General features: G+C 39.4%; 1 protein-coding gene across 1 annotated transcript in view; it reads left to right on the forward strand.

The window, feature by feature from the left end:
• Positions 1-22304, forward strand: part of aldh16a1 (aldehyde dehydrogenase 16 family, member A1) — a 38829-nt gene extending 16525 nt beyond the window's left edge. The window contains exons 4-17 of the mRNA XM_061973701.2: positions 55-212; positions 3002-3079; positions 3181-3368; positions 3456-3614; positions 5238-5396; positions 7312-7468; positions 7560-7635; positions 8049-8154; positions 11979-12100; positions 12237-12407; positions 14885-15089; positions 15390-15575; positions 18876-19001; positions 19143-22304. Coding sequence (XP_061829685.2) covers positions 55-212; positions 3002-3079; positions 3181-3368; positions 3456-3614; positions 5238-5396; positions 7312-7468; positions 7560-7635; positions 8049-8154; positions 11979-12100; positions 12237-12407; positions 14885-15089; positions 15390-15575; positions 18876-19001; positions 19143-19298 — 2047 coding nt within the window. The 3' untranslated portion in view covers positions 19299-22304. The remainder of the gene's footprint in view (positions 1-54; positions 213-3001; positions 3080-3180; positions 3369-3455; positions 3615-5237; positions 5397-7311; positions 7469-7559; positions 7636-8048; positions 8155-11978; positions 12101-12236; positions 12408-14884; positions 15090-15389; positions 15576-18875; positions 19002-19142) is intronic.
• Positions 22305-25047: the final 2743 nt, after the last annotated feature.

Below are 25047 nucleotides of genomic sequence, written 5' to 3' on the forward strand. Positions count from 1 at the left end.
TTCCGACCCTTCCCAACCTCTGTCTTCAGCATGACACTTGTCTGCTAATAACAGGTTGGCGAGCACCCTCGGGCAACATGGCCAGAGCGTCACTGAGCTGTGTGACCTGTGTCAAGCCTCCTTCAGCTCCTCCGTCCTGGTTCGAATGTTGCAGTACTACAGCAGCTGGGCTCAGCTCAGAGACAGGCTCATTGCACACTGGAAGCCACTGGGTAGGCAAACTAGGCCATGTCGCCACAAACAAGCACACTATTTTAATGTGTGATAAGTTCTGTAGAAGTTTACTATAGAAACAAGGGTGTCACTCGTTTTCATTGAGGGCCACATTGCAGTCATGGTTGCCTTCAGAGGGGCCCCATGTAACAGTGAATATGTATAAATATAAATGTGTTCGCCTAATGATACCACACAATTGCCCAGGCATTTGATTAGACTTTTTGCTGTACAAACTGATGGTTAGCTTTGTTTTGAAATCATAAGTCAGCGTCACAATGAGATTAGGGATGTCCCGATCCGATATTTGGATCGGATCGGCCACCGATATTTGCCAAACAATGCGTATCAGCAAGGCATGGGAAAATGCCGATCCAGATCCAGTTTAAAAAAAAACTCCGGTCCGTGTTTTCCAACGCACAGATTCAAATAATACATTCCACTTTTCTGCTGCTCTCTATTTCCGTTCCGCATTTTCCAGCACACCTTCAACACATCCACAGGTCTATGGATTCTCACGCAGTTGCTTTTAGCTGCTGGCATTGCACTACAGGCTCTTTCCACTCCTTCTTCTGTCTCCTTCTCACAGACAGCAAGCGCAACTTCTTACACACGTCACACGTCACATACGTATACGTCCTCTCCCAGCAGAGAGGTAGCAGCATGGCTAACGTTAGCTGTGATGCTAGCGCAGCCGCTAAGGTGTGTGCCTGCTCAAACGTCCTCTGCACACGGCAAATCTATGCCACGCACAAAATCAAATAAAAAAATAAGCGCATAACAATTTTCGACACACGGACACGACAGAGAAAACAGTTTTCGTCATCATTGTTCAAATATTGTAACGTCTGTCGAGACGCTTATCTCCGTTCGGTGCCACACGCCCACACCATCAAAATGCCGAGGCAAAGATTTCCAGATCAACACCGTATGAAAAAATTAGTGATTTTTTTAGTTGTGATTGCCTTCTCTGCATGAAAGTTTAAAAGTAGCATATATTAATGCAGTATGAAGAAGAATGTTTTAATGTAGACATGCAAGCCTTGAAAGAACATTTTGAAAATCAAGACTACATTTCCTGCAAATGGGTGCATTTCTACCGTATATTTTAACTTTAGATTTATTCTCATATCAAACTATTAAACTCATATCAAATTATAATAGGGCAGGGGTGCCCATTACGTTGATCGCAAGCTACCGGTCGATTGCGGCGGGTGTGTCAGTCAGTCGCCAGCCAGGCATTAAAAAATAGTCCTAAAAATTGGCGATTATCAATCTTCACCATGATGTGACTTTCGTCACTTGATTGACATTCACGGCACCCGAGGATCTTGTGAGATGACGCTGGTTGCAGCGAGCTCAGTATTGAGAGAAAAAAAGACTGAAAGGAAGGCGATAAACACTTTATATTTTAACAGACTTTCGCGGAGTACCTGCTATCAAAACCCTAAAGACTGACCGCATAGTTCCTGTCTTCACAATAAAAGTGCTGCTCTATCCTGCATGCGCTAACAAAATAAGAGTCTCGGGAAGCGAGAGCGCACACAAGCTAGAAAGCTACGGAGTTTGCCGTCAATATATTTCTTGTAAAGTATAAAAAGGAGTATGGAAGCTGGACACAGGGGCGCCGCTAGGGATTTTGGGCCCCATGAAAAGAATCTTTACAGGGCCCCCAACACAGTGTCATTATTTTTTCTTTATTATAATTTCATCATCATTAGGGGCCTCTCTGGGCCCCCTCCATCATGGGCCCCTAGAATATGTCTCCTTTACCCCCCCTTTTCGGCGCCCCTGGCTGGACAAATAAAATGCCAAAAACCAACCACTTTCATGTGGTATTGGACAGAAAGGAGGGCTTTTTTTCTCCTACACAATGTAAAAGCGAAAATGTGGAAGTTATTAGCACTTTTGTGACTCATGTCCGATTTCAAGTAAAAAAATATTGCAAGTCATCCGAATCAGGTAATACACCAATTTATATTCTTGTCTTCATGAAATAAAATCATCTATAAATTATGGTTATGGTTTGATTTTATTTCGAACATTCATACAATTACAACATGAAACGTGTTAAACATGCTTGTATTTTTATTAAACACCTTTAACAAAAACATCTGTTTCATAAATAAATAAATATGTATTATAAATAAGTAAACATTTGTTGCACAATGAGATAATATAGCAATATTAAAGTTTAAAAGGTATACAATTTTTTATGCCTGTAATTGTTTATCAGTGTGCAAAACTACATTTGGAATGCTTTTAGTAACAGTGAGAAGCTTATATGAGGCGACGTGGCTCATATGGTAAAGCGGCCGTACCCGCCACCTGAGGGATCCCTGTTCGATTCCAGCTTCCGCCATCCTAGTCACTGCCGTTGTGTCCCTTGTGCAGGACTCTTATGTAAAGCGCTTTGAGTCTCTAGAGAAAAAGCTCTATATAAATATAATACACTTCACTTATTAAAGGGTTGAGATGACCAACATTAGGATTTTTTAGGGCTTTTTATGGTTGTTTTTTTCCACCTTTCACTGGAGGTCATGAAATGTAACAGCGAGGAACTTTCAGCTGATCCTCAAGCTTTTAGAGAGAATTTTGCTTTATCAGCTAAAACGCCTTGTTTTTTTAACTTATTTAATCCATAATGTTTGAGGCAGTTAAAGGTATTGTACTTATACAGTTAGGGCGCTACGTGTTGCGATTCTCATTTCCCCCACAAATGAGTCATTTCTTCATGTTACAGATTTGTTCATTTTTTTCCCTTGTATCTGCTTTTGCTGTTTTGCAGGTTTGGTTGCAGTGGTTACCTCTGATGACTGCACTCTCTATCCCCTGATGCTCAAAGTTTTGCCCGCGCTAGCCATGGGTAAGAAAGTTGTTTTGGGTTGACAACGTACAAGTTTATCATGATTTTATTTTATTTTGTTAAGAAGTTGTGAGATACTAAAATGTATGTATTTTCCTTAGGTAACGCTGTCATTATTGTCCCTGGTCAGTGCACTGCAGCTCCAACGCTTCTGCTGTCTCAACTTTTCATGGCTGCAGGCATCCCTGCAGGGGCCCTCAGTGTTTTAACTGGCAGTGACATCTCACTGGCTGCTGATGTGGTCATGAACCCCAACATCAGCTATGTCACCTACAGTGGCAACAAGCAGGTGCACATATAGACATATATATTTAACCAGCATTGGGGATACCTACATAATCTATACTAAGGTGTGTTTTTTAAAATTCTGCTCCAGGACGGCATGAAGCTGTGTAAAGCCACAGCAGGGATGGGTGTCCCAGTCTCCGTAACCCCGACCATCGGCGCCACATGCCCCATCATTATCTTTGAGTCTGCTGATATCAACAGTGCTGTGGATGACGTGATAGAGACTGCCTTCAAAAAGAAAAAAGAGGTGACTCAGGGCAGATTTGTTTGTTTTCCTCGCCCGGATGTGGGTTTATATCAGGGGATGAGTTTGTGAAGCTCTTTGAGGAACCTGTTTGGTACCTGGGGTGTCCAAATTTGTTGACTGTGGGGCATTGGGCTAAACAAATATATGTGTGTATATATGTATGAATGTATGTAAATATAGTTGTGTATATATATATATATATATATATGTATATACAGTATATACTGTATGTACATATACAGTACAGGCCAAAATTTGGACACACCTTCTCATTTCAATGTGTTTTCTTTATTTTGTCACTGAAGGCATCAAAACTCTGACACCTGTGAAGTGAAAACCATTTCAGGTGACTACCTCTTGAAGCTCATCGAGAGAATGCCAAGAGTGTGCAAGGCAGTAATCAGAGCAAAGGGTGGCTATTAGGGATGTCCGATAATATCGGGCTGCCGATATTATCAGCCGATAAATGCTTTAAAATGTAATATCGGAGATTATCGGTTTCTTAATTATCGGTATCGGTTTCTAAAAGTAAAATGTATGATGTTTTAAAACGCCGCTGTGTACACGGTCGTAGGGAGAGGTACAGAGTGCCAATAAACCTTAAAGGCATTTCCTTGGCGTGCGTGCTGTCCGAGTCACATAATATCTACCGGCTGTTTTCATCACGAATTAATGCAAAGCATACTTGGTCAACAGCCATAGGTCACACTGAGGGTGGCCGTATAAACAAGTTTAACTCTGTTACAAATATGCGCCACACTGTGAACCCACACCAAACAAGAATGACAAACACATTTTGGGAGAACATCCGCACTGTAACACAACATAAACACAACAGAACAAATACCCAGAATCCCTTGCCGTACTAACTCTTCCGGGACGCTACAATATATATAAAACATGTTTTCAGTTATTTCACCTTTTTTTGTTTAGTACATAACTCCACGTGTGTCATTCATAGTGTTGATGCATTCAGTGACAATCTACAATGTAAATAGTCATGAAAATAAAGATAATATAATGGACATATAATTAATAATTATTTTTGATTGAATATTAGGAGTATGTAAAAGTTAAAGCTCCTACAGTGTTTACCTCCGTGACGACCTCCTTAAAGCATTGTAATCAATCAGAAATATCAAGCAGCTAAAAGTCAAACAGACACTGTTTTGCATTTTCCCATCATGCCTTGCAATGGGTTTAAATGGGTGTAATTTCACATTTGAAATGTTGATTGGATGTTTTTTATAATATCCACAAACTTTTGTGAGCAGGTTGTGTTTTGTGTGACCATGTGTGTTGACTTTTTATGCTGGGTGAATTTTTTTCCCTGCTCCATGACATGTACTTAAAATGATCAAAGCACACTTCCATGTGAGTTACTTATGTTGTCCACTAGATAGTGATAAATTAACATCTATCAGATCCAAATATAAAAATACCCATCCCTGCCAAATTACTATTTGTATGGTCTCGCGGGTCAAATTGAAGTAGCTGGTGGGCGGCACTTGGCCAGCGAGCTATAGTTTGGACGCCCCTGTGCTATCTATACAAATGAAATTGTATTTATGGATTGATTGTTTTAAGCTTGTTTCCTTAACAGTCCTTCCTTTATTCCTACAGACGCACTGGGTGCTGTGTGTGCAGGAGAGTGTGTTAAACAATGTGGTGGACCGTCTGCAGCTGCGCATTGCAGGCTTGAAGTGTGTGCCTCTTCCCAGCTGTGAAGCCAGGTTGCTAGTGGACGCCGCAGTGCAGGAAGCTCAACACAAGGGGGCCACGGTTAGTTTTTGTGCTAATTTGTTTATGCATGGAAAGTTGCACCAAAAAAACAGACCTAACATAAGTGTATCTATATATGAAATATTTCACAACATATGAATACATACATTTTAGAATAGAAATAAAAATTCATAGAATTAGAAATCGGTTGGAACTAATGACTAATATATATAGTTGTATTATATATCTATGCTCTTGTCCTCGCCGATGATGTATCACGTATAACGCATTAGATACGTTAGCCAAAAAATAAGCACACAAACTAGCGAAAATTAGTAAAAAAAACAAAAGTCTTTGAAGAGCTTTTTTGCAAAGGAGGAAAGGCAATGACTCCCCACTAATTTAGAGTTATGGTGAGTTGTATTTTTCATGCACTTATTTTTTGCTGTATTTATCTGCTACACGTGGAAGGCTGCTCTGTGCATCAGTAGACGCCATACTTTAGGTTTAATTGTGATGAGTCACATGCCGTTACATTGTATGCAATGATGTACTGTAGATGTTTAATTTCTATATGCGTAAACATATGTAGTTATGTGAATGTAAACTTTCTATTTCATTAATGTAAAATACACAATGGACATTATTTATGTAAAATACACAATGGACGCTATACTTTTGTAATGTTTCTTTTAGGTTTATATTTCCAGTCTTACAATCCTAAATGAAAAAGAAAATAAAGAAATACAACTGAGGAAGGAAAATCATTCAAAAGAAGGAACATAAAACACCAACAAAACTTCTGGAGCTTCTGTTTCTTAATACTATTAACCATCTGTGTAGCTGCACACGCTGGAATTGAGTAGTGAGGGCAAAATAATGAATTTATTGACAGTGCAGTGTGAAACCCAATGTGTTTACTTTTGCAATTAAGTAAACTACGTCTCAAATGAATATAACTTGCGTAGGCACTTTCTGACGAAACATCCACATTTTGATGTTTGACCCTTTAGCCCTTGGACTGCGGCCCTCTTCATTGTAATTGAATAGCCCAATATCCTCTACCTCAGAAACCACATGTTAGCAAGGTACCCCACAATCATACCACCATTTTATACAAGATACTGTATATACCGGTAAGTAGTGGTTCCCTGTAGAGGGCCCATCAGCTTGTTGGTTCTGAACCCCTGCTATACTGTATCCATATAAATGTATTTATGGTAATAACTGAGATGTATATAATAGACATTTTTATGTTTTTTATGTCCATTATTTTCAGGTTTGTTGCCATTCATTTGGAAAGTAACCCCCTGCTAGTAGCATACATCTACTGTACATTAAAAATTACAATGCTGTTAATTTCCTTTCTGTGACTATTCTTAGAACCAAATTGAAGTCCTTGTGCATATATTAATTACCGTATTCTTCGGACTATAAGTCGTAGTATTTTTTCATAGTTTGGCCAGGGGTGCGACTTATACTCAGGAGCGACTTATGTGTGAAATTATTAACACATTACCGTAAAATATCAAATAATATTATTTAGCTCATTCACGAAAGAGACTAGACGTATAAGATTTCATGGGATTTAGCGATTAGGAGTGACAGATTGTTTGGTAAACATATAGCATGTTCTATATGTTATAGTTATTTGAATGACTCTTACCATAATATGTTACGTTAACATACCAGGCACGTTCTCAGTTGGTTATTTATGCCTCATATAACATACACTTATTCAGCCTGTTGTTCACTATTCATTATTTATTTTAAATTGCCTTTCAAATGTCTATTCTTGGTGTTGGGTTTTGTCAAATAAATTTCCCCAAAAAATGCGACTCCAGTGCGACTTATATATGTTTTTTTTCCTTCTTTATTATGCATTTTCGGCCGGTGCAACTTATACTCCGGAGCGACTTATACTCCGAAAAATACGGTATTAACATGTAACAAGTCCTATTTTTCACCTCTTCAGTTGGTGCCGTCCTGTGCCGTCCCCTCTTCTGGACCCCAATATCCTCCTACAGTTCTCTGTGGAGTGGCCCCCTCCTTTCAATGTGTGGTCACACCCTCTCCTGGCCCGCTGCTCCCTCTTATGACCTTCAGAAGCAACACAGAGGCAGTGACGCTCGGTAATGACGCCCCTGTGGGCGTACAAAGTCATCATCAAGGATCACCCGATGTCCACTGAAGCCTCAGTGTAATGTTCTGTGTTGTATGCAGGTAATCACAGTCCACATGGCCAAGCAGCTTCTATATGGACTGAAGACCTCACTCTGGCTCTGGAGACGGCAAAGAGGTATGCATGCACATGCGCACACCTATGATTTTTTGGGGCTTTTTTTTCAAACCTCCGCCAAGGAGGCTATTGAGTTTTTTTGTTTTTGTGTGACAGTAGTTACAATAGTTTAGGATTATTGTAATGGGCAGGGATTTCCAATTACCATTAACATCCACATAATGAAGATGATGGAAAATGTCTCGAAATCCAAAATATGTCATGGGCAAACTGTCAACTTATCCAGTTTAAATGGCATTCATGATGAATAGAACCTCCAATGTCAAACCAAGTTTCATCTTGTTCTGAATAGCATTTGGCAACAATTTCAATTCAAAATGACAAATTGCATTCAACACAGTTAGTTTGTTTCTTCATGTCACAACATGGTATTTAAATGTTTCTAATTTTCATGTCTCGCTCTCTTGCTCTAGTCTGTCTGTTGGTTCAGTGTGGGTGAACTCCAAACCTCTATCTGATCCATGTCTTCCTTTTTCGGGTCACAAAGACAGCGGCACCTGCACTGACGGAGGGCAGGAGGTTGGTTCATAATTTTTTTTCCACACTTTCTGTAAATTTCTGCATATACTGTACTCCTGAGACACAGCAATTCAAATGTGTACTACAATGCACACAAAATACTTTTGTGTGTTTATGGAATTTTGTCAGTAATTTCACTTCATTATGATACCTGGATAAACATTTCTAATTGTAAACTTTGATTGTTTTAGTAAGCAGTGTTAGGACTAACGCGTTACTTTGTAACGCGTTACTGTAACGCCGTTAGTTTCGGCGGTAACTAGTAATCTAACGCGTTATTTTTTATATTCAGTAACTCAGTTACCGTTACTACATGATGCGTTACTGCGTTATTTTACGTTACTTTTGAGGTAGTATCGGCTAGAAACAGAAGCCCTGCGGTGTCGTTCTTCTGAATCTTCCTCTGTCACAAGCCGGAGAGAAGAAAAGAGGCGCGGTCTATATGTGTGTCTGGGTGTGGGTGTGGGGAGGGGAGGCACACACGTGATCCGCGGTTTGATATATGAAACAAAACAAAAAAAGTTGTTGGCACGTTCAGTCCACACACAGCGTGGTCATGGCGAGCAGAGTAACGGAGGAGCTTGAACGCCCCCGCCATTGAATCGGTGTGTTTATAGGTGCAGACTCTGTTGTGCAAAACGAGGGTTTTAAACACATGCTGAACGTGCTTGAGCCACGTTACGTCATCCCGTCGCGCACCCACTTCAGCGATAAGATTGTGCCAGATCTTTATGAGCAGGAGAAGAAAAAAGTTGCGGATGAACTATCCCGAGCATCATCTGTTGCGCTCATGACAGACGGGTGGACGTCCAGGGGAACTATAAGCGCTCACTTCATCACAGCAGACTGGGAGATGAGAAGACACGCCCCCTCTACGAGTGTCACCTTGCACAGGTACTGACTCAAGCAGTGGAGGAATGGAAGATAAAGATATCCCAGTCACGTGATAATGCCAAAAATCAAATAATTACAGTGAATGAGGCAGGACTGGGACCACAGATAGGTGCTTTGCAAATGTAGTGAATTTGGCATCACAGAAGGAATCTCAGTCAATAGGATGGAGCGCCTCCTTGGGAGGATCAGGAAGGAGGTTTCCTACTTCCACCCAAGCACAACAGCTGCTCATGTGCTTAAGACAAAGCAGGAAATGCTAAAGCTGCCTACTCATAAGCGCATACATGATGTCCCAACGAGGTGGAACACTTATGATATGTTGGAGCAGCAGGCAGCTATATACTCTGCATTGACCCACAACACCCTGAAGACAAATGTCACCCTGTCTGATGATGATGTGAGAGTGGCAGATGAGGTCCTCCAGGTGCTTAAACCCCTCAAAAGTGTTACATCTCTACTGAGCACTGAAACTTCACCATCTGTGTCAATGATCCTGCCACTGAAAACAAGGATTCTACAATCCATGGCTCCAAGTGTGGAAGACAGCAGCATCACTCCAGATGTCAGGCTTTATTTCACTACCTATGTTTCAAGGAAGATGATGTGCCTTCTTATGTTGCACTTTAACTTGTTTTTTATTAATGGTCATTGGTCCAAGTTTAAAGAAAGAAGGAATGCCTTTTTATGTTGCACTGTTTTTCATTAATTATGTTAAAAGGAAAATAAAAATGCATGTCAAGTTGATCAACAGATTTTATTATTCTCCAGTGCAATAACAGTACTGAAATGAAGGCTAAAAGGGCATTAATGGGAGCTTTAAAAAAAAAAGAAGAAGTAATTAGTTACTTTTCACAGTAACGCATTACTTTTTGGTGTAAGTAACTGAGTTAGTAACTGAGTTACTTTTGAAATAAAGTAACTAGTAACTGTAACTAGTTACTGGTTTCCAGTAACTAACCCAACACTGTTAGTAAGTAAACATTTCAGAAGCATTATGAGTTAGTTACAATGATGTCAAAAGTTAAATAACGAGTTAACTCATATGGTTAATCACAAAAAATACCTCATTAATCATGTATAAACGCTGATCAATCACACTATTTATTTTGGCGGCGCAGGTTGTTACGGTCAGTAATCAGGTCAGCGCAAAGATGACGCCTACTGTTGTGCTCAATGGTGAATTTCACTTCAAAATAAACCCAGACTGGACTTTAGATTAAAGTGAGTTTTAGGATTGGATATACTTTATTTATCCCACAATGGGGAAATTATGTGGTTGTAGTGCAGATACAAAAAGTCCACTAAAACACATGAAAACAAGAGGGAAATATTACAGAACACAAATGACATAAAACACATTATAAGAGTACAGAGCTGATGCAACCAGCTGCCACTTAAGTGGAGACATTTCTACATACAGCTACAAAAGTAAAACACAACGAAAAACCAAAATATGAGCAATAAACAATACATATTGCGCACGGAAGAGACCCACAAAGCAACCAAGAGAGCCGACTTTGTCCAAAGCTGCCCACTACCTCTCGGCCAATGTCTGGTCCGCGAGGAAGAGCGGAAATCCGTCCAGGGAGACCGCAGTGTCCCATACACACTAATACAGCCAGGGCTTGTGAAGCTCGTTCTTCCCTCGTCTCCTCCTCCGCATCTCCTCCGGTCTCTTCACGCAGACTGCGGTGTGGTAGAGAGCCCTCAGCTGGTCTCTGTTGCAAACATGCCCATGGCCACCAAAAGGCTCCCCTGAGGCAGATCCAAAAGTTCACCAAAAAGCATCGCTGAAGTCACAAAAGTGCCACCTCGAAGGGACCTGAACCAAAAGGCAAAAAACACGTGAAAACAAGAGGGAAACATCAAGAACACAAAGGAGAACACACAAGAAAACAGACCTGCAACCAGCAGCCACTACAGCGGCGCCATCTTGAAAAAAAAATGTGTAGAGTTTTGAGCAAATAGATGATGTGCATACAAGTAAAATGTTTAAAATTGTTCATGTGTGACATTTTGACAAAAAATGTCATTTGTGTCCAAATATTGGGCTGTTTTTTAACTTAATTTCATTTATGCAAGTGGGTAATAACCTGTGATTAATAATGATTCATCCAAATTCAAAAGTGATTAATGCAGTGGTTCTTAACCTGGGTTCGATCGAACCCGAGGGGTTCGGTGAGTCGGTCTCAGGGGTTTGGCGGAGCCTCCGCCACGGAGGTAAAGACACATCCGACTTATCGTGTAAATAAAAACTTCTCCCTATCGGCGTATTATGGATACCCCCAAACAATGTTCCCTCTAATTTTCCATCTGATTTGCAGGTTGTTTGATTGATCGATTGAAACTTTTACTAGCAGATTGCAAAGGAAGAGAATACATTATATGAAACAGTACAGTTTACACAGTACAGTACATATTCCTTACAATTGACCACTAAATGGTAACACCCCAATAAGTTTTTCAACTTGTTTAAGTCGGGGTCCACGTTAATCAATTCATGGTAATGTGTGTAAGGTGTGTAATTTGATGTGAGTTCATGCACTGTGTTGGTTTTGTTCTTTGAACAAGGTGATGTTCATGCACGGTTAATTTTGTGCACCAGTAAAAAAACATAACTTTTTCTTGAATTTGAAAAAAACCATTTTATTTTTCACTAAAGAAGGGTTCGGTGAATGCGCATATGAAACTGGTGGGGTTCGGTACCTCCAACAAGGTTAAGAACCACTGGATTAATGTGATTTAAAAATATATATATCATTTAACAGCACTAGTTTAAAAAAACATTTGAATACATTATTTTTCAGGATCCCATGTGCGTATGAAAAATCATATGCCCATGCATAAAATAATTATGAAGCTGGAGCTAGATTTGCATTATCAGGCAAATATTTAAAGGGGAAATAATCATCATAATCTATTTCTTCTAGGGTCTGTATCATTTTCTACAACCAGCTTTCACCTCTGCTGTTCGTCGTACTTCACCTCTTGCTATGGACTACACAAATTTTGGAACTGATGCACCTCAAGTTATAATTCCGGATGAAACTGGGTATGCCTGTTCTTTATTTAACTCAGTATGTTAAAAGTTGGTATTAATTTTACATCATCATTAACATAAAGTGTTGTGGTTGAAATATCTTCTATTGGTAATTAAGGTCATTTTGTTCATACACTCTCTTGTACAGTACGGCAAAGTCCTACTTGCAGTTTGTTGCTGGCAAGGTATGCAAGTCAGAGTCTGGCTGCAGTGTGGCAGTTTATCCACAAGGAAGCGGCAGCGTGTTGTGCTACTGTCCCGACGGAGGCCGGAAAGATGTCCGTAACGCCGTGGAGGCAGCTATCAAAGTTCAGCCTGGGTGAGACCCATGTACCCAAACACGCAATCACCCTTTATGTTGCCTAATCCAGTTGAGACAGAAACGCATATTTATTTTGGCACAAGCCTTTTTGTACATTCAAGCCGATTTTCCCATCAATTTGCTTAAGGTGAAATATAAAAAGTAACATAAACCCTGCAAGGTAGGTTCCGAGAGAATAGCATCTCATTTTGCCAAGGAAGAATAATTGAAAAATCTGAGGAAAGTCAAATTTATAATTAAAACAACTTCAAATTTAAGATACAGGCTATTACTAAAACTGAATATACAAATAATGGTAACTCTGGGATACAAGTTTAATATTTTCCGTGACTTGTATTGCGAAACTCTACAATTTTAACATTTACAATTGTTTTTGTTTTTTTAAACTACACATTTTTGGAACAGAAATATTGTATGAAAAATAATCCAATACAATGTACTTTGCAATGTACTTCATATACCGTGACTACTATAGTAATTATATGAAGTCTACCTTGAAGGGTGGACATCTATGGTATCTCCTTCCAGCTGCTTCACCGTCAAACACACCATCAACTTTTCCATAATTTTTGGGATAAATGTCTATCCTTCGGAAATTATTTGAACGTCCTTCGCTGGCATTATTGACTGCTTTTGCTATTGTGCAAACTAGCACTGCTTTTTTTTTTTTTTTTTTTTTTTTTGTCCTGTCCAGCTTCTCAGGCAAATCATATAGTTGATGTAGATGCCCATATCGGCTGTTCAGATTTACTTTACAAATGAGAAGTGTAGGATACTTCTCTTGTTGCCTTATTTGTATTTGACTTTATTAAATGTATTTATATTATCATTTGGTGCAGCCGGGCCGGAGCAGGAGGGGATAGAAAGAGAAAAAAAAGAAGACAGAGGGGGAAATTGTGGGGACAAGAGGGGGATTAGACAGAGAGACTAAAACAACAACAGCAAACAACAACAACAACAATAGAGCAACATCAGCAAATACGACATGTACAAATATGATGGTAAAAGTAATAGCAAATAAGCAGTTAGCGAAAATAAAAAATAATACAGAAATGACAATGAGCATTATTACACTACAAATGGAGCAATTCAAACTAGCACTGCTATAGGCTAACACTGCTTCACCAAGTCGGTCGGCTACAGGCATGGTTATGATGATTTATTTCTTTATTTCAATTCATATCATTTGTTCTTATAGTTGGAAAACAAAGTTATGTCGATCTCTAGCTATAAGCTAATGGCTACGTTCACACTGCAGGGTTGGATGTCCAATTGGATATATATTTTTTTTCGAATTCAATCATTTTAGTTGCCTTTCACATTACAAAAAAATGTGATTCTAATGTGGATGCAGGTCATGACGTCGCACGCAATGCAATGTTTACGTAAGTAAACATGGCTTCCACTCTAGTCTGTCTCTGTACTGGCCCATTTTGGCGAATAATTATGACGCTTATCGCTTTTTATGACGTTTTGGTAGGATAAATGCAACCTGAGTTTTGGAGCATTCACATTGAAGACGCATCGCATGTATATCCGATTTATTTCCATATACAAACAATTCTAAATTGCACTTTTCATACGGACATGAAAAAATCCGATACAGGTCGCATATGGCCATAAAAATCGGAATTGACCTGCAGTGCAAACAAGTCCATGTTAGCAAGACTGGATGCTTTGGTCGGATGTTACATGTGACTGTGGCTTTTTCTACGCCAACTAGCGGGGGTGAGACTCGTAACCCCATTTTTGGCTTGCAACCTAAAGCACAACATTTAGCTGAGAGAAACCTTGTATTCGGAAAACTTTTTAAAATCTGGCCCACGAGACGGCACGAGTGCAATAAACCATGACGGGTAGCGGTGTATTTATATCATATACAAATAGCCAGGGGTGTGACAGCTGCCATTTTGTTACCATCAAATGCACCTCAACCATTAATTATACTTGCAAGATAAACAGCACAGCATTCACTTGTATGACCCAATCCAAACAACTTTCCCTAGTCATGGTCCAAAAAATTAAAATAATCAACCAGCACAAAAGGTCATCAAACATGGTCACACAACACAACATGCTCATTGAACTTTGTGTATATTATAAAAAAACGTCCAATAAACATGAAAAAAATCTAAATTACACCTATTTAAATCCATTACAAGAGATTATGGGAAAAATGCGAAACACTCTATCCACACGTATCCATGTTTTGCTCATTTTAGCTGCTTGATATTTCTGATTGATTAAAACAGTTTAGTAAACAAGGTAGGAGTTGAACGTTCACATACTCTTAATAACCAATTAGAATACTCAATAATTATTTATCCATTATATTATAATAATAATATGTACACATATTTGTTGTTACTTTGCATGCAGTTGGCTTGCAGCCCCCGGCCAAATTTTCTACTTTTAAAAAAGTTTGCACACCCCTGTTCTGAAAAATCTAAATATTTAGCAATTTTCTCCTCTAGGTGGATGAAAAAGAGTCCATCTGCACGCGCTCAGTCCATTCAGTCTCTGGCCAAAGGCCTTGAGGGAAAAAGGCGAGAAATAGCGACGTCAATCAGCAGCCAAACTGGTCTCCCATTGGAACAAGCCGACACGGAGGTGGAGCTCAGCATCGCCAGGCTCAGTGATTGGGCGGCCTACTGTGACAAAGTTTGCGGCAGAACTCTGGTGAACTCTCCCTGAATTGATACATTTGAGAGGTTGAAGTATTATACATATTATATGTATATTAACATTCCCTAGTCACGTCCGTTGTGTCTTTGAGCAAGAAACTTCACCCTTGCTCCTGATGGGTCGTGGTTAGGGCCTTGCATGGCAGCTCCCACCATCAGTATGTGAATGTGTGTGTGAATGTGGAAATAGTGTCAAAGCGCTTTGAGTACTTTGAAGGTAGAAAAGCGCTATACAAGTATAACCCATTCCTGATTCAAACCCTCATTAACATATTGTATGGTGTGTCTTTTTCAGCCTATGCCACAGTCTGGCTCAGGTCTCTCCATCCCTGAAGCGCTGGGCGTGGTAGGGGCGGTCCTACCTGAGAAGCAACCCCTCCACTCTATGGTAACAATGCTTGGGGCAGCCATCGCCACAGGTAACGCCATCATCATGGTACCCAGTGAGGATTGTCCACTGCCAGCATTGACTTTTATTCAGGTAAGTGACGACAATATTTTTCAAGTAACTCAGTCGCCATGTTGGGGATAAAACAATGGAAAGTCATGCTAGTATAAACTGTCAAGTTTTAAACTTATGAATCCATTTTGTAATATTATAAGCTCCTTTGCCACAACGTTAGATACATCCACACAGTTCAAGTTTGATTGATACTTTGAGATAGGTATTGATTACCTCACTTTTGGCAAATGTATGACATCTTTTTTAGGTTGATGAAACCCAGAAGTGAGGCTCCAGGGGCTATTGTTGTCTTAAAGTTTTTTATTGGCCCTCTGCATTTTGTAAAAACAAAACATTCATTATTATTATATTTATATTTGATCTCTGAAAACTACACTTTGTCATCTGAAACACAAAGCGAAGCTAAGCTTTGTTTGTTTGTTTCAATAGCTTAGCATAGAACCCCTGGCAAAAATTATGAAATCGCAAGACTTTGAGGATGTTCATTCAGTTGTTTAACGTTGTAGTAAAAAAGCAGCTAACAGACATTAGACAAAAATATAATAATATCAAATGGCAACTTTCTGTCTTTAAGAAACACTAAAATAAATCGAGAAAATGAATTGTGGTAGTCGGTAACAGTTTCATTAACAGATAAAGCGGTGTGAAAAAAATATAGAATCACTCAAATCATTGTGGAATCACCCTGTAAATATTAATTTCCAAAAGCTAACACCTTCATCAGATTAAACCTGTTCATTAAACCACAGTTAAAAAGGAGTGTTCACACCTTGGAGAGCTGTTGCACCAGCTGAATTGACATGAATCATGACTTTAACACGAGAGATGTCAATGGACATAAAGGAGAGGATTATGAAACTTTTTGAAGAATGTAAATATTCATGCAATGTTGCAAATGACGTTGATTGTTTACAGTCGGATGTGTCTGAAATCTCAACCACAAACAACATGGGAAGGTTGTAAAAGGCCAGCGTACTGGTATACCAAAGAAACGGAAAATGCACAGCAAAACAATTGACCAAATGGGCGGAAACTGGAGTCGCTGTCTGCGATCGAACCATAAACACCTAAAGTAAATGGGATTTAAATATAAAAAGCCGTCATTAACAACTAAACAGAAAAAACAAGCTTGCAATGGGCTAAGGAAAGGCAATGGTGGGCTATATATGACTGGATGAAAGTCATATTTAGTGCATTGGGCAAAGTGATGATGCTGGAACTTTTGTTTGGTGCCGTTCCAATGAGATTTATGAAGACGACTGCCTGAAGAAAACATGCACATTTCTACAGTCATTGATGATATGAAGCTGCATGTCACATAATGACATTGGAGGGATGGCTGCCATTACATTTTCAATCAATGCACAGGTTTATGTTGACATTCTGGACACGTCTCTTATTCCATCAATCGAAAAGATGTTTGGGAATGATGAAATGATTTTTCAAGACGATAATGCATCTTGCAATACAGCAGTAACTGTGAAAACTTTCCTTGAAAAAAGATTTCAAAAAAATTAATTTCATGGCCCGCTAATAGTCCGGATTTCAATGAAACTGAAAATCTGAGGGGGAAATTTTAAAAAAAATGGCCCGTAACAAGACTCCAACCTGCAAAGCTAATCTGACAACAGCAATCAGAGAAAGTTAGCGCAAGATTGATGTTATGTTTGTCACTTGTTATGTCCATGCCTCAGAGAATGCAAGCTGTTAAAAAAGACAGAACTGGCAGTCTGTTTCAGTGCTTGTTTGTTTGTTTGTTTGTTTGTTATTCATGATTCTATATGTATTTCCTGAGAATTGAGTGATTCCATAATAGTTTTACTCTACTTTATCTAAAAATGAAACGGTCACTGACTACCACAATTTATATTCTTGATTTATTTTACTGTTTCTTAAAGCCAGAAAGTTGCCATTTGAAATGACTAGAGTTTTGTGTCATGTCTGTTATCTGCTTTATTCTCTACAAACTCAAACAACCGAATTAACATCCTCCGGAGACATGTGAAACATTTTTGCCCTGCGCTGTATATTAACTTTGGATTGGTTTTAGCATCTTTAATGGTGACTTATTTGGAGTGTTTTGCTGTTTTCCTGTGTGTAGTGTTTTAGTTCTTGTTTGCGCTCCTATTTTGGTGGCTTTTTCTCTTTTTTTGGTATTTTCCTGTAGCAGTTTCATGTCTTCCTTTAAGCGATATTTCCCGCATGTACTTTGTTTTAGCAATCAAGAATATTTCAGTTCTTTTTCTTTTTCTTTGTGGGGACATTGTTGATTGTCATGTCATGTTTGGATGTACATTGTGGACGCCGTCTTTGCTCCACAGTAAGTCTTTGCTGTCGTCCAGCATTCTGTTTTTGTTTACTTTGTAGCAAGTTAAGTTTCTAGTTTCGTTCCTTAAGCTTCAATGCCTTTTCTTAGGGGCACTCAACTTTTGTTTATTTTTGGTTTTAGCATTAGATACCTTTTCATCTGCACACTGCCTCCCACTGTCGTCTGCATATTGGGATCAAGACATACCATGTTCCGACATCTACAAAGCAATTAGCTGCCTGTTGCCACCTACTGAAATGGAAGGGTATTACATGGTTACTCTGCCGAGCTCCAGACAGCACCGACACTCAACAATGGCACATTATTTGCAGACTATAATTACTGGTTTGCAAAAAATATTTTACCCCAAATAGGTGAAATTAGATAATCTCCCACGGCACACCAGACTGTATCTCACGGCACACTAGTGTGCCGCGGCACAGTGGTTGAAAAACACTGCCCTACATCAGGGGTCGGCAACCCAAAATGTTGAAAGAGCCATATTGGACCGAAAATACAAAACAAAAATCTGTCTGGAGCCGCAAAAAATTAAAAGCCTTATATAAGTGTTAAATGTACAAAATGTATCAAAGTGGACCCGTGCCAATTTTGGACACCCATTAGGAACTACACTAGAACTTCACCAACTTGTGTGTTTTAATGTTTTGGTACATAAGAGTGTATTCACTTTATCACTAAAGTGAATACAGTATATGCTAAGGTAGCTGAACAAAGTGAAACATTAGATTGGTGTAGTATGTATTTATATATGCAGTATGTCATGAATAATGAATTTATTTTACTTTTACAATATGCTAAAGGTCCAATAAACAAACTTGACAAACCTGATATACATGTAGTGCAAACAAAACAGTTGGTTTCTATGTTTGCTTTGTTAAAATATTTCCCTTCAACAGTCCCCATCCGTTTTAAAGATGATTAATGACATATAATAATAATGATAATGTGCTGATGTACACACAAAAGGGTTCATGTCCGTGTGCTTCTAGGTGCTCCAGTCTTCAGATCTGCCTGCAGGATTGGTGAACGTCATTACAGGAAGAAGAGACGAGCTAACAAAGGCTTTGGCGAATCACAGCGTCATCAAGGCCATCTGGTATTGGGGCAGTGATGAGGTGAGGATTGCGCCCATCAGGCATGAGGACAACGAAACTGAAGGAGCTCAACAATTCTTCTAGTGTCATCTATACTTATACATGTCACTATAATGTCAGTATTTAGACACCTCTCATGACAATGTTCTCTATTTGCTGTAGGGCTGCCAGTACCTGCAGCACACCTGCACCAGCCCTCTGAAAACACTGCGCCTGTTCGGGAAAGACGGCGACAGGGACTGGTCTCACGCCTCTGTCTTAGAGGAGATGTGGAGGAACGCCGTCCAGTGGAAGAGTGTGTGGATTCCTACAGCATAATGTCAAAAAAACAAGAAGATAAAGGTTGTGTTTTCTTCTAAATCTCAACTTAATTGGTTTTACACATACAGTGGTACCTCAACTTGCGAGTAATTCGGCTGTTTGCTAGAGCATAATTTTATGTACGAACATTTCCAAACATTTGAAGTAGTATTTGTCCACAGCTGTAATTTAGATTCTGTCGTTAATTATAGGCAGTTGAATTCCTAAATGTAGGCTGTCACTTTGCAACAGATAAAAATTAGCTTGAAGCTATCGCTGGTCTGTGCAATAAATGTATAGTGCAATGTCCGTATCACATAAACAAACAGCCCGCAGCCAGAGATCGACACAATCCGGCTGTCCAACCACCGGAAATTACAACATGAGTGCGAAGGACGACACCCATCAAATCAAAACACCAAACCATTAAAAACATTTAGTAGACTCGAAAAAGTGTTTACAATCATCAGGGCCGTCAGTCTGCACCACCCCTAAGCAGAATTTAGCGTCCACGCCAAAACATCCACACGGTGGACATTAATCCATGAAAATATAAAGAAGCTGCCGAATGGTCTGCAGGACTTTTCTTATGTTCTTTTCTCCTGACTTCACAAACTGGACGAATGAGCATTAGCCTTATTCACTGGGTTGTTGCTGTCAACTCTGATCTCGCCGGTACGTTACTCAAAGAGGTCTGTGGTCAACATAAACAACAAATTCTTAGTTCATAGTATTCTAGTTCATACGAAAACAGTGTTGCCAGATCCCATGAGAGAAACAAGCAACCACCTGTAAGAAAATAAGGCTAAAATCGCTTATAATAAGCGAACTTGGCAACACAGGATGGAGAAGGAGCCTGAAGGAGATACTGCATTAGTCCGGTTCTCAAGATAAATGCTGTACAATATTACATAATTTTATAAAGAGTGTTTATAGTAGATTCTATTGTATTGACTTTCAAACAATATTTACTATCTAAAAGTTTGTTGTTCTTTTTAAAAAGCATGTTGCATGTTAACATTGTGATCCTTGGGTGGGGGAAGACAAGCTTGCATTAAATTGATTTCAGTTTATTTCAATGAACGGGACTGATTTGAGATACAAGTGTTTTGAGGTACAGTGTATGCGCTCAATCGAGGAATGCAGTGCGCTTCTAATTGAAACACACTTAAGTTGGTCCTGTTTATGTTTGTCGACAAAGTCATCAAGTAGCTGTCCACTGTGTTCATCTTATTACTTGAATTATCCCGCTTAAATCAACATCAAAGTATACGGTCGACGGATTTTGTCGACATAACATTTGTGTGCTAAAGGGGCCATTCCCATTTAAATCCCTTTTTGTTGATGTGTTGTAGTAGAGGTGGTCCTCGTTTACGACGTTCCGTACGCGCTCCCATAAATGAATTAAAAACTTGATGTAGTTCCGTAAATATGATGAGACTCACTCAAACTAGTTGTGGCGAGCTATCCTTTCTTAGCGTAGCACAGTGATAACATCGGTTATAGTCAACTTTTTGCATTTGCTTATGTTTCCCAAGTGTACTGTGACAGCTCATAAAGCCTTTATTGCTGAAGTTAAAATAAACATAATGAAAAGTTAAGCTAGACGAGAAACGCCCAGCTATATTGGCTGCCTTTTTAGTCTCAACAATTAAACTCACACCACTCAAAACACGTGTTTGTAACCCCATGACCACCACCTGTATCATTATCGCTAAGCAGCGTGAAACAACAGCAACATACACCACATTAAAACCGTGACTTCCTGTTCAGTGCAAAGTCGGATTCAAAATAAAAGTATGGCAATGTTCGCAGCAACTAACAAAATTCAAACATGCAGTGAAATACCGCAGCAGCTTTGCTAGATAGGAGTATAAATATGATATGAAAGCACAGGAATCTAAATAAAAATATGCGCAAATCATTTATTATATCCCTTTCTCCTTCTCCTTATAATTACAGTTTTGTCAACTGCATATGTTGACATCAGTCAGCCAGTTGGAGGGAAGTCGACATAAACCGGGTTTTACTGTAATATGAAGATTTAATGAAAGATATTACAGCTGTAAGTTTATAAATATATATATTGCAGTCCCATATTTTCCCCGTGAGTTATGGACATGTGCGTCCAACTAATTCATTAAATGTAAGAAGACCCCTTCACATATAACAAGACTGAAGTGGATAATAGACCCCAGTGGACGCCACAGTCGTGCTTTGCTACGAGTTATTTTCTAAATTCTATTGTGTTTCTCACATTCTTTATCAAAATGCTGGCACTCGCAACTTATTTTGGCCCCATGGTGGCCTATTTTGTGTTTACTCGTACTTAATCGAAACCGAGACATATTTTTGATTTCCTAAAATGTAATCATACTAAAACCAAGGCATATGCAATCTGAGGTACTGCTGTATTTTGTTGCATTGACAAATCCATGTGTGGAATTTTTATCAGTTAAATGCGAGCCTGTCTGTGTAAATGTAGCCTATAAGAGATTTAAAATGCGCCGTAAAAATCCAATCAATAGGTTGGTAAGCAATGATTGATAAGGGCTGAATCAAATGAGGGCCAAATGTCGTGTTGTAGTGTTTTTCAACAGCAGAGAGTAGACTGGCAAAACAGTTACTGTTCCTCAAATGGCAATCAAAACAATAATGGTGATATTTTCATGACGTATTGACCGTCTGCCGCCTCTCCTACCTCATTAGGTTTTATATGTACAGTGTGTGACACAACTCTGTATTAATAATAACAATAGAAAGCATTTGGATGAAACATGAAGGTTCCACTTTTTCTTACGAGAGCAGTATTGTCAAAGGTGAATTGTGCCAACTGTGTCTTGTCAAAATAATATATGCTTTCTTTATAAACATGCTTTGTAAACATTCCACTGCCAAATAAGCGGCAGTTCTTTCTGATTATGTGCTGAACATGTTAATTTTCCCTCTGGGATAAATAAAGTGATTCTGATTCTGATTAAAAAGTATAATGAAAATATAACTTTACTTGCTGCCCTGTTTTATTGGACCGCCACAATAAGATGTCACCCTCGCTCATAGACACTTTAAAAGGGGACTGCCTGTGAATGGAGCTTATCGCACAGGCATTGTAACTCTGCTATCTACCACACCTCATTAGCACCTGGTCTACCATAGAATAAGAAAACGTAGCAGGAGCAGGGTTCATTTGTTGCCAAGTTAGTTTAGTCTACAACATATTCTGCTGCTGTTGTGTGTGTGTGTGTGTGTGTGTGTGTGTAGGGTTTCCCCAGTAAAAGCCCTTCCATTTTTTTCTCAGTAAGTGGAGTCTGCCTGGCGTGAGTTCCAATAAAGTCCTGAGTACACCAGTTGGAGTGCTATACATTTATGTAAACTAAAAGACAAAAATAAATCCCCAAAGTTGTTATTTTCTTCTGTTGTGGCAAACAGTTTACATGCCATGTCAAACAAAAAGACTAACACACGCAACAACGAGGGCCATGAAATAAACGGTCAGAAAAACCACGAGACTCGATCAATTGTTGCAAACAAGCCACAGTGATCCACACCAGAGGACAGTACACATTAGAAAACAATGACATTTTTCAGCCAATTTTCCTGAAATAAACAAATCCAATATTGAATAAAAAGTAGGGATAATACTTAAAATAGTTTGAATGACAATAATTAGAATTATTCAAAACTTAAATTTCCCTAAATAAATTCAGTTATAAAATATGCATTTCATAACCAAAAATGGTGCCTACAGTGTGTATGTAAAGTCTAGAGCAGTGGTTCTTAACCTTGTTGGAGGTACCGAACCCCACTTGTTTCATATGTGCATTCACCGAACCCTTCTTTAGTGAAAAATAATATGGTTTTTTTTCAAATTCAAGACAAAGTTATATGTTTTTGGTAACACTTTAGTATGGGGAACATATTCTAAGTAACAAAGACTTAATTTTGAGTTTTTTGGACACTAGGGGAACATATTCTAAGTAACAAAGACTTAATTTAGAGTTATTTGGTTAGGGTTAGTGTCAGAAAAATTGTATGTAAATTATCAAAAAACTTTCCATTCTCTGAGTTCCAAATGAACAGACAAGGGGCTGTCTTTGTTGCACCAAGCAAAGGCTTGGAAAATTCCATTGTGTACGATGAGAGGAGACGGGAGTGGTGTTATCTATTGTCATCGAAGACCTGCCCAAGCTGAATCCAGGACTAGCCCAAGTCCGAGGCATCTTTTTCTTTTGTGTTAATGTGACTGAAAACAGTGACTGTTTACATACTCCCCATTACTTTAGAAACATGTTGTTATGCAAACAGGGAAAGTCCAAATAAAAAGAGGTGGCGTACAATCTTTCGCCAGAGCGTGAGTGACACTGTAAGAGGTTTCAGGTCGACGGCGTCTCTCCTCAATTGAGTACAAATTTGAATTCTGCCTCTGTTTGATTCTTTGCTTCTTGTCTTGTTTAATAGATGTCATCAGTGTTTGAACCTGACTGTTAGGGTTAGAGGGTTAGGGCCAGGGTTAGAGGGTTAGGGTTATAATAAGGCAATGCCGAATAAGGCATTAATAAGTACTTAATAATGACTAGTTAAGAGCCAATATATTACTAATTTGCATGTTAATAAGCAACTAATTAATGGTGAATATGTTCCCCATACTAAAGTGTTACCATGTTTTTTTTACTGGTGCACAAAATTAACCGTGTATGAACATCACCTAGTTCAAAGAGCAAAACCAACACAGTGCATAAACTCACAACAAATTACACGTCTGCAAATCAGTCTGACTTCTGCTGTTGCCGTATCCGTAATACGCAGATAGGGAGAAGTTTTTATTTACACGATGAGTCGGGTGTGTCTTGACCTCCGCCGAACCCCTGAGCCCGACTCACCGAACCAATAGGGTTCGATCGAACCCAGGTTAAGAACCACTGGTCTAGAGTTAGAGCACCTATCTATCGCTGCTATGGGCCCTTACCCCAGAGTCATGTTTTAATTTTTACCTCAAAATTTGCAATGATTTGTGACTTTCCTTTACTTTAATATGTTTACTGTTCAACATGTTGGTCAGGGGTTCTTAAACTTTTCCACCACAGAGTGTGTCATGTCTGTGTAATCATGTTTTGTTTTAAGTCATGTTTTGTTTAGTTTCTGGCTTTTCACTCCCTTGTCTTGTTTGCATGATTACCCATTAGTTTCACCTGTTCCACGTTTGGACTCATTGTGCACTCTTGTTTGTCACCATAGCAACCATTAGTTTTCACCTGTCACGTCACGCACCTGTTTCACGTTTTGAGTCACGCACCTGTTTTCGTTAATCATGTCTGTTATTTAAGCTTTTCATTTTCTGTTGTTCGTCCTGACGACATCCCCGCATTTATGCCCCCTGTCACACTCTGTTCACCTCTGCGCACTTCATGTCCATGCCAAGTAAGTTTTTGTTTATTAAGCCACAGTTAGTGTTTTGTTTAATTGTTCATAGTTTTTTGCCCCCGTGCAAGTCTTTTGTTCCACGACCAAGACCAAGACCCACACCAAGACCAAGACCCACAACAAGACCAAGACCAAGACCCACACCAAGACCAAGACCAAGATCAAGACCCACACCAAGACCAAGACCCGCCATGCCAAGACCAAGACCCGCCATGCCAAGACCAAGACTCGCCATGCCAAGACCAAGACCGACGCCGAGCTTCGCCGCTGGACGCGTCACGCCGAGCTTCGCCGCTGGACGCGTCACGCCGAGCTTCGCCGCCTGACTTGCCACGCCGAGCTGCCA

This window comes from Nerophis lumbriciformis, linkage group LG22 (genome assembly GCF_033978685.3).
Source record: "Nerophis lumbriciformis linkage group LG22, RoL_Nlum_v2.1, whole genome shotgun sequence".
NCBI classification, from domain to species: domain Eukaryota; kingdom Metazoa; phylum Chordata; class Actinopteri; order Syngnathiformes; family Syngnathidae; genus Nerophis; species Nerophis lumbriciformis.